Below are 16,831 nucleotides of genomic sequence, written 5' to 3'. Positions count from 1 at the left end.
TACCCTCAGCCCTGTAAGGAGTAGAGTTTTTGACCTCAGTAGATTCCTGCCCATGGATCCTGGTGGGGAGCAGGAAGTCACTGCTGAGGGAAGGAAGGAACTAGTGAAAGTCTTCTAGTGTGTAAGTTACCAATTCTTATATCCCCTATTACAAAGCTCAAAACCCTTTTATACTTCTGTTCCTGGACTTTGTTCTACTAAATATTCCACTCTCTTCTATTTCCATCACCTTTTACCTCATATCAGTGCTCCCTTACCTGCTACAGTTGTTCACCTTCTCTGGTAACATCACTGTTGTGCTGCCTCCTGTCCCATGCTTTTCCTGTATTTTTATCTTTGATCATGTCTTGTCTGGCTTGCCACTAGGTGAAGTGGGGGAAAGCATCCTAGACTTAACAACTGAGGCCCTTGATGTCGTGAAGTGGGTTTGGGGTAAGATACAACAGATTCAAGATTAATGCTTTATGAAAGTCCAGCAATATTTACAGTTATTTAAAAGTGACAGAGCCTGAACTCTAATAATTAGCCATGAAGGTTATTTTTTGTTTTCAGCACTTCAACACTAGTGCATGATTACCAGAAAATACACTGTTGGTGTAATTTCCCAAAGAGCTTTGAAAAATGACCTTTCTTTTCATTGCTCTGATTTTCCCAGCTACATGGATGACTGTATTTCTACATATTCATAAATATCTACACTTGTGCCTACTTACCAGTATTCCATAAATATTTGCAGGTATTGCAATACTTGCTTTTTGGTGCTCCCACCAAATACAAGATACACTAATTTTCAGCCTTCCGACTTTTCACATCAAAACGTCAGGATGAATTTTGGCCTTTTGTGGACACAGGAGTTTCATGAAGGCTTTCCTAAAGCTCATGTGACACAGCGGGTAGAGAACAGGGTTAATGGCTGAGTTCACCCACAGGAGCCAGAATGAGATCTCATAGAGGGAATAGTGCACACAGTGCCCATGGCAGGCTGCCCTGATGATCATCAGGAGTGTGTATGGAGCCCAGCACAACCCAAACACACAGACAATAACTGCTAAAGACTTTGCTACTCTTTTATCCCGGGAAAGTCTAAATCTGTTTGTCATAATGTTAGCAACGTCCACTTTGCTGCTGGGGTGGCAAAGGCTTTCTGTTGCTTTGAAGAAGCCATTCCTGGGAGGCCTGGTCTTTACATCCACCTGGAGGGGTGGAAGGTCAAGACTGGCACTCAGATTTGATGTCTGATTGCCAAGCTCAGCTGAGGCCTGAAGCCTTGGAGCCTTCCCTAGGGGAAGAAGGCTGCTTGCATGTTTGTCTCTGTTAGCTGGCTTTACAAAAAACACAGTGTGTTCCCTTTTTTCCCCCTGGAAATTCATTTCACAGTCTTGACCAGGTGAGAGGTTTTCATTTCGGAGCAACGTGCGTTTCCTGATATTAAGGTAAATACTTAAGTTAAAGTACATAACAGTGATGAAAGGTGTAAAGAATTCAACAGTAGAGGCAATCATTAGGAAATACCAGTTATAGAAGAATTCTGCATGACATTCTCCTTCAGGGAGGATGCTCTTTTGGGCAATGTGCTCCCAGCTGAGAATGGCTGGCCCGTAGAGGAGAAAAGCAGCAATCCATACAGTCATCATCTTCAATACGGCATTTCTGGTCATTCCTTGCTGAGCCCTGTAGCTGACCTGAGGGACAAAAGTCACACTTGTTACACATCTCCCATGTGACTGCTTTGGAGCATGGCCCTCTCTGTCACTTGTGAAAGTTGGTGAGAGACTGGTTTTGGGATGAGGGTTTTTAGACCAAGCTTACTGGTATCACAGAAGAGTTACTTCTGAAATATGCCTTCCAAGAAACCTTATTAAGGTGATTGGATAAGTTCTGAGAACATGCATCAGATCTTAAAAGCTTGAAAACCAAGTCTCCTTCAAAGCAAATAACCACTGCTCTTCCTAGAATTGGCTGTCACCAGTTGTTTCATATTTAATTGTATTAGCTGTGATACCTGTTTACAGAATGGTTTAAAATGTTTATTGGATCCCTTTATTTGGAATTTTTAAATAATTAGAAATATGTAAAAAGGTTTGATTTCACAGAGCATCATGCAACTTCTTTTATTTCTACTTTGTAGAGAGATTCTTTTACTTAATGTGAAAATCACACAAAAAATTTACACCACCTTCTTCTGTTTGATATACCTAATTTTGTTCTTTCATCAAGTACTTAAAGAATTCCTGTTTGCAGTTAAGGTGTATAGATGGAGTGTTGTGGTCTGCAAAGTGCTTTACAGGAGAATAACTGATTTCTGTTATTTAGAAAATAGAGAAGCTAAGGTGCAGAAATAACATGTCAGCCATATCAGCAGTGGAATTCATCAGAATCTTAAAGTCAAGATCATCATCTCTGTTTCTGATTCCCTGGAATGTTTGTCCCTAAGGACAAATACTCATGTAGTGGCTTGGAAATCACCCTTTACATCTCCATGGTGCAGCCACACAGCCTTCGGAATATGAAATTCTTAAATTCTGTACAGAGTTCATGTTTACTGCCCCCATCTGTGGGCCCTGTTCTCCACAGCCAGTGCTGTTCTGGTAGAGGAGCCACAGAGCTGAGGAAACCTGAGTGTGTCTGAACTTGGTCTGATTTTGCAGTCCTTAACAAAGCTATGAATGATTTCAGGAGCAGTCTAAGAGGAAGTCACTATTTTCATTGACATGGAGAATAATTTGGAACTTCAGATAGTCCTGTTTATATGTTCTCATACTGCCCTAACCCAACAGTCATTTTCTGTACTTTTGCTTGGGGAGGGATTTTTATATGAGGGATTAATTCAAAGTATTTTAAAGTGGATGATTATTTTCATTTATTATGACCAGTTTCCATTTCTGTTTCTGAAACCATCTAGTTTATATATTTATACTATGTGCATAGTCATGAGAGATTGGTTTATGAAAGAAAAATTCATGGCTAATTCAGAACCTAGAAAATAAAGGAATTCTGAGTGTTGACTGTTAAAGAATTAATCTGTTCATTTCTCCCTCTTCAAAAAGAAGTTGGTAAAACTGCTGAATTGATTCTGCAGTCTCTCTTTGTACTTTGTGTGATTTAAATGAGCAACAAACCTAAATGAACACTTAAAGAAAAAGCGGGTGGAACTTAACCAAGAAGTGTGTGTAGAAGTGTGAAACCTATTAACAGGTAAAAATGTGTTATTTTGACACCATCTAAAATACTTTGAGGCATTATGGTCTAGGTGAAAATTAAGTGCAAAGTCTAATCTTCCTTTTTTAATGGGTGGCGTGCTGCAGACATGATTTGAGCTATTTCTGTGGCCATTATATAGAAATGGCATTTGCATCCTCTGCAAGATGTTAAATTATAATCGGCCACTTTTGACCCCCCCCACAGTGTACACATCAGATTCCCCTGACAGTTCGGTACCCACTGCAATCAGGTGTCTGCCTTGTACCGCAGCTGGGCTATCCGCTGCCAACGGGGGCATGGCCGTGTTCCGAGGGAGCAGCCCTGCTTCAGCTGGGTAATACTTTTAAAGACTATTCAAGATGCAGCTGGGGAGGAAATAATTACACCTTGTTCCCTCTGCAAACACAGCCTGTGCCGTTTATAAAGCAGAGTACCTCTTCCACTGTAAAAGTGAGAAGGAAATGCATTTTCTGGCAAAGCCGATCACTCCCAGAACTATTTCCAGGACTGAGAGAAGCTTGCCCCTATCTCATGTGCTGTTCGGGAGAGTCTCAAGGGCGTTGAAAGCCAGGTGCCCTAAGCAACTCCCCTGCCTGGAAGGGCAGCCCTGGAGCCCCTGCCGCTCCGCTGGCACCCCCTGCCCAGCCCTTACCGCTCTGGTGACACAGATGAACCTGTCGAAGCTGATCAGGACGATGTTGAAGACGGAGGCGGTGCACACCAGGTAGTCCACCACCAGCCACAGCTTACACAAGCCCCTGCCGAGCCTCCACTCGCCCGTCAGCACGTAGGGGATGTAGAGGGGGATGCAGAAGCCGCCTGCGGACAGAGCTCGGCGGTGACACGGGTGGAGCCACCCCCCGCCCCGCGGCGCCCCGGCACTCACCCACCAGCAGGTCGGCGACGGCCAGGTTCAGGAAGAAGAAGTTTCCCTGCGTGCGAAGGCTCCGGTCCACCACGAACGCCAGAATGACCAGGGCATTGCCCAGCACCGTGGCCAGCACCAGCAGCCCCATGAGCGCGGCCAGCAGCGCGGCGGTGCCGGCGGGGAAGGGCCCGCCCGCCGCACAGGCGCTGCCGGACAGGTTGAGCCACGGCCCGTCCCGGCCCATGGCGCGGGCAGACAGCCCGCGGCGCTGCCCGGAGCCGGAGCTCGGCTGCGGCACCGCTCGGCCCCGCCGGGCGCAGTGAGGGCCGGGCGGTGCAGCCCTGCCCTGTCCTTCCCCGTCCTGCCCAGCCCGGCCCAGCCCAGCCCAGCCCAGCCCGCACGCTGCTGTGGGCGGCGCCGGTTCGGCAAAACTTCCTGGGGTGCGCTGGCGGCGCTGGGCTGGGCGGGCTGCGCCAGAAATCCCAGCCCGCGGCTGAAGCCCGGGGCTCTGGGGCTGGGCAGGAGCGCCCCGTGCCCGCCCCTGCCCAGCCCGGCCGTGACGCTCCCAGCGCCTCTCCCAGTCTCTCCCAGTCTCTCCCAGTCCGTTCGCAGCCGCTGCCGGGGCGGGCTGCTTTGCCTGCCCTGCTCCCTACACCGTACCTCAGCTCGTCCCCGTGGCCCTCGGCGCTCCCCCATGGTCTCTGTCTGCTCTCTGCCATTCCGGGCGGGATGTGCCCTCTCGCCCTCAGGGCATCCATCCTCCCACAAAATATGAAGGAATGAGACGTCTTTTTTCAAAACTGGCAGTGGCCTTGGACAGTGTTTAAAGTGCACTGTAGTAGTGATGTCAAGGAGCCAGTTTAACCACGGAAGGCAGCTCTGTTCCAAAAACCAAACCCAGGAGCAGCCAGGAAAGGGCCTGGGCCTCCCTCAGCCTCTGGCACGATGGCTGAGGTGGCCCGGGGAGCAGGAGGGGCACACAATGACCTCTGAAAGAGCTGCTCAGGCTGCTGAGCTTTGTTGACTTGGAAGGGTAGTTCAGAAGAGGAAATGCAGCTTTACCTCTGCTCTCCTGATTTGGCCCACTGTTTCTTCATCTTTAAAATACGTGACCATTGAGGGATGGGCTTTGCCTCCCTTTCCATGAGAGTTCCGTGGCGGCTGACAGCACTTTGGGATTTGCTGCCTTCGGTAGGGCCCCTTTATCACTAAGAGACAACAGAACTTGCTCAAAACCAATGCATAATCCTCCCTTAATTCAGCCAATGTTTCACATGTGGTAAGCTCCTCTTTTATAAAAGATTTGCATAAATCAGCTGTTTGAAATAAGTTTAGAAGCAATCACAGCAGCTTTCTAAAGAGAACTATTCCAATGGGCATCAGGTAAGACAACAAGAGCAGCTGAATAACTTCTCTCTTATTTGTCTGGGGTGAAGCATGTGTTCTCAGGGTAACAGTGGGCTGGCCTTTTCCTCAGGGGGAAGGATAAAGCCTTTGTCAATGCTAGAAGTACAAATTCCAGGCCAGTTAATCTCTGTAAATCAGGAGCTCCACTGAGGATAGTTTGCAATTTAAACTGCTTATGATACGGCCAGTCCAGAAACAGAAACGGCATCTGCATATCTAATATGTGTGAGGAAAAGACTCCTTTTACATGTCCCCGTATCATTTTCTCCCTAAAGCAAATAAGTAAAGCCATGCAAAACAAACTGAAAGGAGCAATGGAGCTTATAATTATTATTAACCCCTAGTTTGGGGACTCTTTTTCTCTACTCTTTGCACCTCATTGGCAGTTTTCCATTCACTTCAGTTTGGACAAGATCAAGCTTGTGATATTAACTGCTTTCTGATTGTGTTGTGGTATATAAAAGAGTCAGCCAAGAGACTCAAAAGACAAAAAAAAGAAAAATATCTCAAGCACCAGGAAAACACATGAGGATTTATTCTGTCATGAATAATTGCTATATTCTTTAACTGCTCTAATGTAAAGTGATTTTACAGCAGCTCAGTGAGTTTGCAGCATGTAAACTTGTGTTCTTTATGTGAAGTAGCTTTTGTAATGTTTTACCTCCTGGCAGATTTCAAGATTCTCAGTAAGTCCTATAACTGCCTTTACTGCCTTTTAATGCTCTTTGGCAGGGGATGATGTCTTAACAAAATTCTGTTCTTGAAAACATGAACTATCAATCCATAACTCTGCATTTTGGAGACTTATTGTTGAAGACTGTGCTAGTGCTATCCAGAGACCTTGCAGACAGAAGATACAAGTGTGCATTAGGTGGGCAGCACTCTCAGAACAGCAGGTCTTAAAATCCAGATTTTAAACATTTTCTTGCTGTAAAAAATGTAAATTATTAGAGTTAGTAAAGGGGAATGACAATAGCCCAAGAAAATGAAAGATGTAGTGTTGTTTTTCAAGGCATATCAATACCGATGTGTTCTGAAATTTTAACTTTTTTTTTCCCCTGTGATTTCCTGATAAATGTTTTCACTTCCAAAGACATCCTTCAGTAACTTCTGAGAGCTGTCTGAATCATGCCATTTCCCATGACTCGAGCATATGTGGGTGAGTATATCCAGAGCAATGACAGAAAACCAGAATGATTTTCCCACACGGCAGACAGATAACACTTTTCCCAGAACAGGCCAAAATCAGGTTCCAAAAATACTTGGGAAACCACTTGGAGAGGGGGTACACTCCAGCTGGCTGTGGAGCCTGCTGGGCCAGAGGGTGCTGAAGACCTCCGCGGATATCTTCTTACAGTTCAGTAAGGTAATAAATATATTTATATTGGGTCTTTGCCTGCATCTGAACCCAAAATTAAATCATTGTGCCCTTTCCAAATAGCACAGTGTACATAATGTTCTTGTTGTTCTTTACAGAGAGACCTTCACATGCGGGGCAGTTTTCGTGGTGTGCCACAAGCTCTCTGGTACCAAAGCTTTACTGAAGCTAAAGGGCAATTGTTGCACACTTCAAGAGTGGGATGCCATAGCTGGAACCTTCACTTATTTAAAATAAACTATACATTAGTAGTTTTGCAAATCTTGACAAAATATTTACTTGTTAATAGCCTCATTTTATGTTTAGAGGTTGTTGTCAACTATTCTTTTGCTATGAGTGATTGGTATCTTGGCTAAGAAAAAAGAATGATTTTTAAGACTCTCTGAGAAAATGCCTATAAGGCTTTACCACTTGGGAAATCAAGTGTTGCTGTTGGAGCTGATCCTAGTTAAATGAATGGGGAAAATTAAATTCTGCCGTGAGCATTTCCTATTAGCCTTACACCCTTTGCCAGCCAGGGCTTTTCTTGCCTACTGATTCCTTTCATTTTTTAAAATGTTTTGTAGAAGTCTTCCTGCATATGATGCAGTTCACATTTTCTTCTTGTTCCCACACATGCAGAGAAAAGTCAGCTGTTTGATCAGTGCCAATGGAAGGGCATCTGCTTCGGAGTTCACAGTGTTACCTGCCATTTACCAAGGAGGAACTTTCTTTTCTTCAGTAAAGAAACATCCACTAGGCCTTAGTCCTGTGAGGGATGTGGCTGTGGGATCTTTGGTGTGGGTGTCAGTAGCAGCAGCTGGTGTAGTTATCCCAGCCTGGTTTTAAGGCACTTGCAAGGGAATGGCTCTGGCACGAAGAAAGCAGACTGCAACCCTTTGGTTCTGCTGAGAGGCATCATCGCCTGCTCAGACAACAAGAAACTGCTTTCCATCCTCTTCTAGTGTGACTTGCTGCTTAAGGAAACCCTCTTGTGCTCACATGTGACAAAGAGGCAGAGCCAGGGAGGGGAGAGGGGCCAGGCTGGGGTGAGTGGGGTCTGCTCTGTGTTGTGCAGTTCAGGAGAGGCCATGATTGCCATGTCCCACTCCAGGGGAATTCATCCAAACATCATGAGCCCCTCGATGTCTGGCTTCATTGTTTCAATAACAATTTGTCAAGAAGTAAGTCTTGTGAGTTTGATGAATACAGATGATAGATTTGAAATATGATTTAACTCATGGACTTGGATAATTAGGCTGCAATAAATAAAAATAGTCATCCCATAGGTAATTGCCTTAAGGTTACACAAGAATTTTATTAGCACTGAGAAACATGGTAACAAAACACGAGCACTACAAGTACTTTTATTTCCTTTTGCTCCTTCTGGATTCCTTCAGCACTTTCACCCGTTATTCCTGGTACCCTGTATTACCAATTCAGCAGTCTGGCATGTTTGGCATTGGTATGCTTCCCATCCTGGATACTTCATGGATCAGTATTTCACTTGGGCAATTTCATTTATGTTGCCAGCATCAAAGGATGTCATCCCGATTTTGTCTCTTGGCTGAAAGTACATTACTGAGAACCAAATGTTCTCTGATTACACTCAGTGAGGGCTGGACAGACTTCCAAAAATATCTCTTAACATTGTATTGGTGATGAGAGCATTGCAAAAATCAGAGGTACCCAGACTGTGGCTTATTTCACATTTTTAGTTCCTTCTTCCTTAATCCTTGGAAAAGTTCTTTTCCCCCTGCCACATCACCTTTTTCATTTGCACTGATAATGTAAAGATACACAATCCTGCTAATATGGCAATTCTAGAGTGATACTCAAGTTCTAGGCAAACAGTGTTTCTGGCAGTTGAATGTATTTGCACAACACCTTCTTTTCCACCAGTAGATGGCATTCCCCAGGAATAAGCTGGAAGCATGGCTGCTTTCTGTATCTCCTGCTGGTCCAGCATTCCCGAGGAATAAGCTGGAAGCACATCTGTTCTCTGTATCCCCCCTAGCCCCAGCCAGGAAGGTATTTCCATGGCAAGCTGATCATAAGCACAGACTCACAATATTCTCCCCAGCATTTCTAAACATGCATTTTATCTGTATCAGAAGTCCCTGGACATAGTGGATACTGAAAGTTCATGGAAATTCTGACCCTAAATTTATCCATTGAGGGTAATTACACATAAACCTGCAACTTCATTCTCAAGAATTCCCTGTACTGCAAATCCTTGGAGACTAGGAGGGTGTTCTGGGGAAGTTACATTTCATTCTGGGGAAGTAATCATTATATGATTGCTTTGTTTTCATGCTCTTTTCCCAGCAAAGCTTCCTGTGGGAGACAGGATTTAAGTCACTGGGGCTGATCTGGTTTGGATGTTCCTAAATTAGTCCTTAGTTTTCAAAATCTCAGCCTTGATCATAACCAGAGCCAGATGATGAATTCTTGCATCAAAGGTAAACATAATTAGGGCTTTGCTATTAAGAACAACCTGCATCTAGCAGGACAATGCAAGATTAAATAACAAATGAACATCAGTTCTGAAAACACTCATTCATAAGTGACTAAATTGAGATACCTGATGTGTTGGAGGACAGGATATCCAAGAAAGATTTTTATAAAATTCAAAAGAGAGTATCAGAATTAGCCATTTGTGTTGGAAGGCCGTGCACAGACCTGGCCTGATGTCAGACCATTCAAAGCTGAAAAGGCAACAAGTTTGAGTTACACAGGTGAAATTTGGTTATATTACAATGTGTCTGAGGCTCATGTTTCCTTCTGTGGTGTGGCAGAGGTACAACCATTTAGCCCTCTCTTCACGTGTTCAGGATGGAAGCTGAAAGACTGAGGAGAAAACTGAGCTTGAGCTCCCCAAATCTCTAGAGGTGCTGCAGTGACAGCTATTGCAGGGAGAGTGGGGAAAGAGGGAATTGCAGCCTGGTTATTTGGACACCTGCTTCGGTTTTTGATGAATAACCCCTGGCCCTTTTTTTTATTCCCCCGGAGAATGCCCTAATTGTAGAATTCCAGTGCATACACATTCCTTGCAATGAAGACTTTGCCATCTAAAATTGAGAAAAGAAGTAATTAATTAATGTTTCTTTGAGAAATTTATTTTGGCTAGCTTTTGTGGCTTCCCTCTCAGTGTGCTGAATATTTGTGGACCTTTTATTAAAATGCCACACACACCCGAAGCACCTCACTCTGTGTAGTGGTGGGACTGTCACATGGGAGAGAAGCATCTGAGAGACATCAGAGTACACAGGAGGTGTTAAAACATAAATGTAGTTGTACAGATTTCTAGGTAAAGCAGTCTTGTCTTGAGGGGAAAAAACCACAATTTTCTGAAAGGGTGCTATTCAACAGAGCTACAAGCTGGTATCTATGGAAACTTAAAAACTACTCTGGAGAGAAAGCTGAGGAATGGCAGGATAATTAGCATTAAATACCTCTTAATGACAAACATTCGAGTTGACTGTCTCACAGGAGACTTGCAAACTTTGAAAGAAGTGCTTGATAGTAAGGATACTCTTCCACTGTCAGAATAGCAGAGAAGTCTGTAATTTATCAGCCCACAAAGGATTCTCTGAAGCCATGGGCTAGCTGTGTGGGAGGATGCCACTTAGGGAGGAGATAAAGATCACATCAGAGGTGAAGCCTGGAAAACTCAGCTCATGAAACCTATAATATATGAGGGCTCAGTTCACAGTGTGCTGTGAACCAGAGACTGGCACAGGGTGACAATTAAAGAATGAACTGTCACATCATGAAGACTTCATTAACAGATGGTAACTGACAGCAGAATAACAGGGGACTTTATTGGGTAATAACATTTCTTCTACGTACATCTGTAATGATAAAAATGCCCTTTTCTTGCTAATACCAGGACCTGGTAATTATCATCAGGAGGATTGTCTTGCTCTCAGATTTGCACTGTATTTTATAGTCACTGAACCAGCCTTCAATACCACTTTAGGGTTGGGAACTTCATCCTCTTTTATCTTCCTTCAGCTGTTAATATTAACATTTTGATTTAACTTGTGATTTCATCTATACTTCCTTTCATGTTCCAGGTGACCTCATCTTGCTTATGAAAAAAGCTGTTTTCTCCCTAAGCCTTTCAAAAAAGTTTTGACCTTTCAATCAAGAAATTCAAGGATTTCAATGTGTGTGTATTTATTATGACTGACTCATAAAAAAATAGCTTCTGACATTGCTCTGCATTTTTGTAGCTTTCAAATAATCACCTCAACAAACTTGCGTATGCTGGCTATGAGTCAAAACCCAGATTTCAGTGGAATATTTGTTTGGTCCTGACCATGAAATATTTAAGAGATGGTCAGAAGAAGAAAGTGATCTGTGATTTATAGAAATCAATAAGACTCTTCTGTGTTTTTCACGCAGCTTCACATCCCAGTATAAATTTTCAGGGAATGACATGTCTTTTCATTTGCTGCTCTGCAGTAAATGGTGTAAATTACCAGATTCCACTGAGATTATACAGTAGGTGCCTCCCAGGGTTAATCAAGACACCAGCGTTTAGGGTCTGTGCTTCCCAAAGACTATCCAGAGTGACCTTGGCTTTGAACACTGGAACCTGAATTAGATGCCTGAAGTTACTGTCAATACTCATCCGTCCATGTCTGTCTGATGGAACACAGTGTAGATCCATCCAATTAATTTTTCATCTTGCTTGTAAGAAGGATGATAAAAAATCTGCTGTATTAAAATTTGATACTCATCCTTTGATGATGAGTTCAGTTTTATTATTTGTACAAAGAATGTAATTGAAATGGAGTGGAAATGCAGGTGCTGCACTTCCAGCTATGTGGTGAACTTGTCATCTCATCATAGAGATTAATGAGTTTTCTTCCACCACATCAACCTTCAGATTTTCTCTGATGCAGCAATAGCTTTATTTATTCCATGGACAGGGTGAAGAATTTTTGTGAAAATTTCAAGGTGAAAAAGGTATAACATTTCTCAGATACTCAAGGTGTTAGCCCCTACATTGATCATGGCTGATCCATGCTGGTTTTTCTGAGAGGTAACACTATGGTAAATGAGAAATTATATTACAATTGCTAATGATAGATATTATTGGCATTTTTCTCTTCATCATCTGTGTAGGTTTTCAAGGGCTCCTAACAGCTAGAATCAAGCTCTGATGCATCTGTTCAGGCTGTGACCATCCTTTTGTGTCCAGCCTTAATGGGAACACTTAAACAATAAGAGTTTATTGGCTAAGAAGGATCTACTCCATAAGAAAAAGCTCCCATTGGCCTCCTATGAAATACATCAACATCTGTGGAAGTTTGCTGTGTGTCTCTTCTGCACCTTTCGGGTTGTTGGGTTTTACTGTTTTTTTCCCTGCTAGGATTCTCTTCTTTAGTCATCATGCAGAGGTTGTGGCTGCACAGGAACTTTTCTTAGAAGCAGAGATGCACAACGGATGGGATTCTTGGCAATCATCAGGTCAGTGGAATAAAACCAACCAGAAGATGTCATCTTAAAATATTTTTCTACATAGTCATCTGTGACAAGAAACTAAGAAAAATAAGGGTTGTTTTATTTCCTATGGTCATAGTCTTTGCTTTAACTAACTCTCACAATTTGATATGCTGCTAGCAGCTTCATTTTCTTATTCAAAATGTCATATAGACTTTGCTCCTAAGCCAGTGTCCGGAGGGATGCTCCCTGAACAGCCTGTGTTTTTCTCAGCTGCAGAGGCAGGAGAATGGCACGTTCATCACCACATCCTGTGCAGTCTCCACTCCTGTTCCAGTTTGCCAACAAGGCTACCTAAAACCAGCAGAGCTGCTTCCTGCTTTAAATGAAGCAGCTGCCTTTTCCAGATGCTGCTTCTGTGGGCTCTGTCTCCATCTGCTTTGGTTGCAACAAAACCTTCATGTTTTGAAGGATCTGCTTCTATCCCCAGATAACCTTATCAGACCAGGATCCCTCTTAAAAACCAACAAACTATGCAAAGAAATAAATTGGGCAAGGTCTCCTCTTTCTAAGCTGGTATTTGCACTTTTAAATTCTGTTATACTTGAAGTTCATGGCTCTGCAGTAACTGTTAAGGGTGTTAAGCCTGCAAGAAGGGCCATGCTGAGTAGCTGCCTTGGAGTGATGCCTATATAACTTAGATCAAAGTTACAAGGTGCTTATGTAGCTGGAGTTATAAGATATCTATATAACCTGATACCTATCTAATTTGAATCATAGCTTTTTATGCCCATATAACCAGATATAAATAACTTTTTATACAATGTAATGGCTAATATATGGTTAACTAGTTGCTTAAGCTGAATGGACAAAAAAAAAGAAGAAAAAAACTCACCAGGTGGATAGCTTTAGAGATAGATAATTATAGTACTAATGAAAAATTGGCAAGTGCAAAGCCAATTAGCCACAAAAAAAATAATTTAGGCTGGTTAAGACCAGAAAGACCAAGGAACACCATAACTGTGAATGCTCTGAAGACAAAGTTGAAAAGTTCAGATGTCAAGAAGATGTTGGAAGCCTTCACCAAAGACCCCTGACGACCCCCAAACTGGGGAGGCACAAGTGCAGTGCAAAAGATCTGCCTAATAACCATCAGATCATACCATGTGAATTAGTTCTGGTGTGTATGTGATGATGTTGTAGTGACTTAGTGACACTTGGCAATAGTTACTGTATAAATATACCACAGCACTTGACAAAGGTGGGTGAGTTAGGTGGAGACATCCCCCTCACCACTGGTGCTGCAATAAACAAATACCTGCTCTGTGGACTCCAGTCTATGGGGATTTATTTCCAGCCTAGCTTTTGGGCATCAGGAGGGAGATGCTTTAGAAGAGAGCAGTGGTACCAGGCTGCCTTCTTACTTTAGAATAAGATATATAATATAATATAATATAATATAATATAATATAATATAATATAATATAATATAATATAATATAATATAATATAATATAATATATATAATATATTTTGTTATTTATGTCCATGGCCTCAGAAAGCTTAAATGAATAACGTCATGAGTAAAGTATAAAAACTTACCATATATCTACCATATTTAGGCTAACCTGATTTCCCTAGAAGTCAGTCCCTTTTCTAGTCACAGGTAAAATATTTGCTGTATTTTGCTTTCTAGTACCTAGGAGAGGGGTTTTGTATCACTTGTGCTTTTTTTGGGTGCAGCTGTAATCTGCTCTGTTACTGATTTCATGTTGTCTTTTCCTAGACTGAGTAAGGTTTCTCCGTGCATGTTTATGTGCATATATAAAGACACACCTGAAATGCATTTTCTGTCCTCTCTTAAAACTCATTGCTTTTGCTTGGATTTCTGCTACTGTTTTGGTCTTTCAGCCCCCACTTTTATGCTTTATCCTTGAGTCTTGTCCTGGCCGTGCAAGTTTCTGGAGGACTTTTTGGTTTCCATGCAGTACAGCAGTTCAATGTAAGTGGCATTGCAGTGTGATTCACACTGAAAATAACCAGCCTTGGTCCTGGCCTTTTATTAAGAGCTCCTGGTTTTTATCATTCCCAAGTATGTGTCAATTCTGGCAAGGAGTTGTGACAAGTTGTTTTTATCAGGTTAACTGTACAAGTGATGAGTAACTCCTTTCAGTCTTTCCAGTGCAATATCTGGGTCATTTCATTTTGATCTATCATAAAATTTGATCAGGCCATATTGGTATTAGCAGAGTTCTAGAAAGAACAATGTTTGATAAACTCAATGAAATAGCTACAGATCAGGATGGATAAGGCATATAGAATGTAAATGTATGTAAATATGGGATATTCCATTTGAGACCAGGTTTGTTTGATACAGCTAGAGAAAACCACTTGCTGTTATCTTTCTATTATCAGTAGCAGAGCTCTGAACAAAAACATTGTCTCTCCCAGCCCCTCTCAGCCTTATCTTCTCAGAGGTGAAAGATTTGCCTCAGTACGGGTGTTAACTCCTGGACAGGAACATATTTTTGGTGTTCCTGGGAACACCAAATTAGGAATTAGGGAATTAGGATTGTGCCATTTCTTGGCAACTTTTGAGAGTAGTCTGTCTGCTGCCTTGTCAAAAGCAGGATCTCTCACTGGGAACATTTGTTAGAAGCATATTGATGATATATTCCTGTGAAGGCTTTTCAGGTCGTCGGCTGTATTTCAGTGCCTGCTCACTCCTCCAGACTTCAGCAGGAAAACAGGAGCTGGTGTGTCACACAGGGAGCTGTGGTAGGGATGACTGATGTACTGTTGCCACTGACAACATGGGAACCTCATATTTTTGTACTTGAAAGGGAGTTAATGAATGGAAGGAATCTGGGATGAAAAAGTCAGTGACAAGCACGTGCTGGGGTGTGGTTACAAGTACTGCAGAATGCTTGATACCAAGAGAAGGATGCTAGTAAAAGATTATTTTTATGGACAAGATTTGGAATGCTGGAGTTTTATCTGTCTAGCAGGAGGCTGCATATTTAGTGAGTTACACCTGAGGTAGAAGACAGGCATGAACAAAGTCAGTCAGCCTTTAATCATCAGCACCTCATGAACACACAAGAAAGGGTTTTCATCCCCTGGGAATACCACAGTGCCAGGCACTTCCCACCCAGCTGGGCACATCCATGCTTCCCTGTGCCACTAGCTCCTGGAACAGGTGCTGAGTACACCACAGCATATAATATATTTTAGTATAATTTAAGGATAGTGTATATTTAGATCAAAATGCATCTTTTCATTGTCATATGTGAATTAAAACATTTCACTAAATAACCAAAATCTGTTTTTCAAAAAAAAAAAGCTCATTTTTTTCATACAAGCTAAATTAACAAGATGTTAATTGAGTGGATTGCAGTTGTTTGGAATCACTGGGTCACATACTCTATTGTTTTATAAACCACAGACCTTAGAATGTGCCCCAGTATCTGCTTTACTGAGTAGAAAGCCTGTATTTTGTCTGAAATACTTCTTTACTGAAAGGCCTTCAATATATTTTTTAAATTCCCAAGTATCTTCAGAATTGGCTAGAATTGGCTTTATCGTTTAAGCATGTATGTAGTTATGTGTTCTGTCATTATTGGAGCATGTAGTAGGATCGCTGTGATTATGCACAAATTGCTAAGCAGATTGCAGAAAACTGAATCAACACCAGAAAAGCAAACCCACAAGTCCAGTGTACTCTGCATTCTCTCTTCTGGCTTCTCCTGCCCAGGCTGAAGTGTCTGCGTCTTCACTGCTCTGACTGGCACTGCAGGGAGCACACTGACACAGCTCCAACTTCCCAACTGCCATCTGCTCAGACAATCATAAACCCACTGACAAGTGTTTGTCAGAAATCACTTCAGGCTAATTCATCTCTTTTTTGACACACTTCAGTAGCTAATTTTTAAGACCTAAATCCATCATTACTACACATTAGTTGTCAAGATAACAACACAGCTGTCCTCTGGAAAAAAGAACCTAAAGTACTTGAACTATCTCAAAAATATAGGAGAATTGCCTTTAAATGGCCATGTTCAAAATTTTAACTGAGATGAAAGGAAGCGTAGATCAAAACAACATATCCCATCTCCAGCAGCTGCATTCTGTTGCATCATTAGTAAATTTAATTTTGTTTTGTTTACAGTGAATGAAGAGGTGCAATGATCATGCAAAATCACTAGTGCAAGTGATTTTCATTCTCTTCAATCATGTCTTCTTCCTGACATAATTGTGCCTAACAATTTGTTGCATTCTGCATCTGGTGTTATCATGATTTCATCTTTACATTTAATCACTGCATCTTAGCTATTCTTTCAAAGATGTGGTCAGCAGCTCTAGAGGGGCAGGAAGTTGAGGAGTCAGTAATGGCAATGATGCCAGTGAAAAGCTTGGCAGTAATAAGGCAAAAACCAGCATTCACTCTGTTATACAGTGTTAAATGCCTGATATATGAATCTCACAGCATTAGTCATAAAGCTGAAGCCTGTTAACAGTTTCTGGTTTTGCCCAAAGCCTCTATT

The 16,831-nt window shown here is 42.3% G+C and overlaps 1 protein-coding gene across 1 annotated transcript; it reads right to left on the bottom strand.

The window, feature by feature from the left end:
• Positions 1 to 574: 574 nt before the first annotated feature.
• Positions 575 to 4,392, bottom strand: LOC128793436 (histamine H3 receptor-like). The gene is made up of 3 exons (XM_053952596.1): positions 4,088 to 4,392; positions 3,854 to 4,020; positions 575 to 1,682 (listed from the first exon to the last, which is right to left on the bottom strand). The coding sequence occupies exons 1-3, from the start codon at positions 4,311 to 4,313 to the stop codon at positions 807 to 809; spliced, it is 1,269 nt and encodes a 422-aa protein (XP_053808571.1). The 5' UTR covers positions 4,314 to 4,392; the 3' UTR covers positions 575 to 806.
• Between the last annotated feature and the right edge of the window lie 12,439 nt (positions 4,393 to 16,831).

Source organism: Vidua chalybeata, chromosome 11, assembly GCF_026979565.1.
Source record: "Vidua chalybeata isolate OUT-0048 chromosome 11, bVidCha1 merged haplotype, whole genome shotgun sequence".
NCBI classification, from domain to species: domain Eukaryota; kingdom Metazoa; phylum Chordata; class Aves; order Passeriformes; family Viduidae; genus Vidua; species Vidua chalybeata.
The sequence above is the reverse complement of the archived record's forward strand: the minus strand, read 5'-3'. Positions and strand labels throughout refer to the sequence as shown.

Excerpts from the sequence above, each read along its gene's own strand:
- LOC128793436 (XM_053952596.1), bottom strand. The coding sequence starts at position 4,313 with ATGGGCCGGGACGGGCCGTGGCTCAACCTGTCCGGCAGCGCCTGTGCG. Across the intron at positions 4,021-4,087 it reads CGTCGCCGACCTGCTGGTGG|GCGGCTTCTGCATCCCCCTC; the intron begins GTGAGTGCCGGG and ends CTCTGTCCGCAG. Across the intron at positions 1,683-3,853 it reads TCATCTGTGTCACCAGAGCG|GTCAGCTACAGGGCTCAGCA; the intron begins GTAAGGGCTGGG and ends TTTGTCCCTCAG.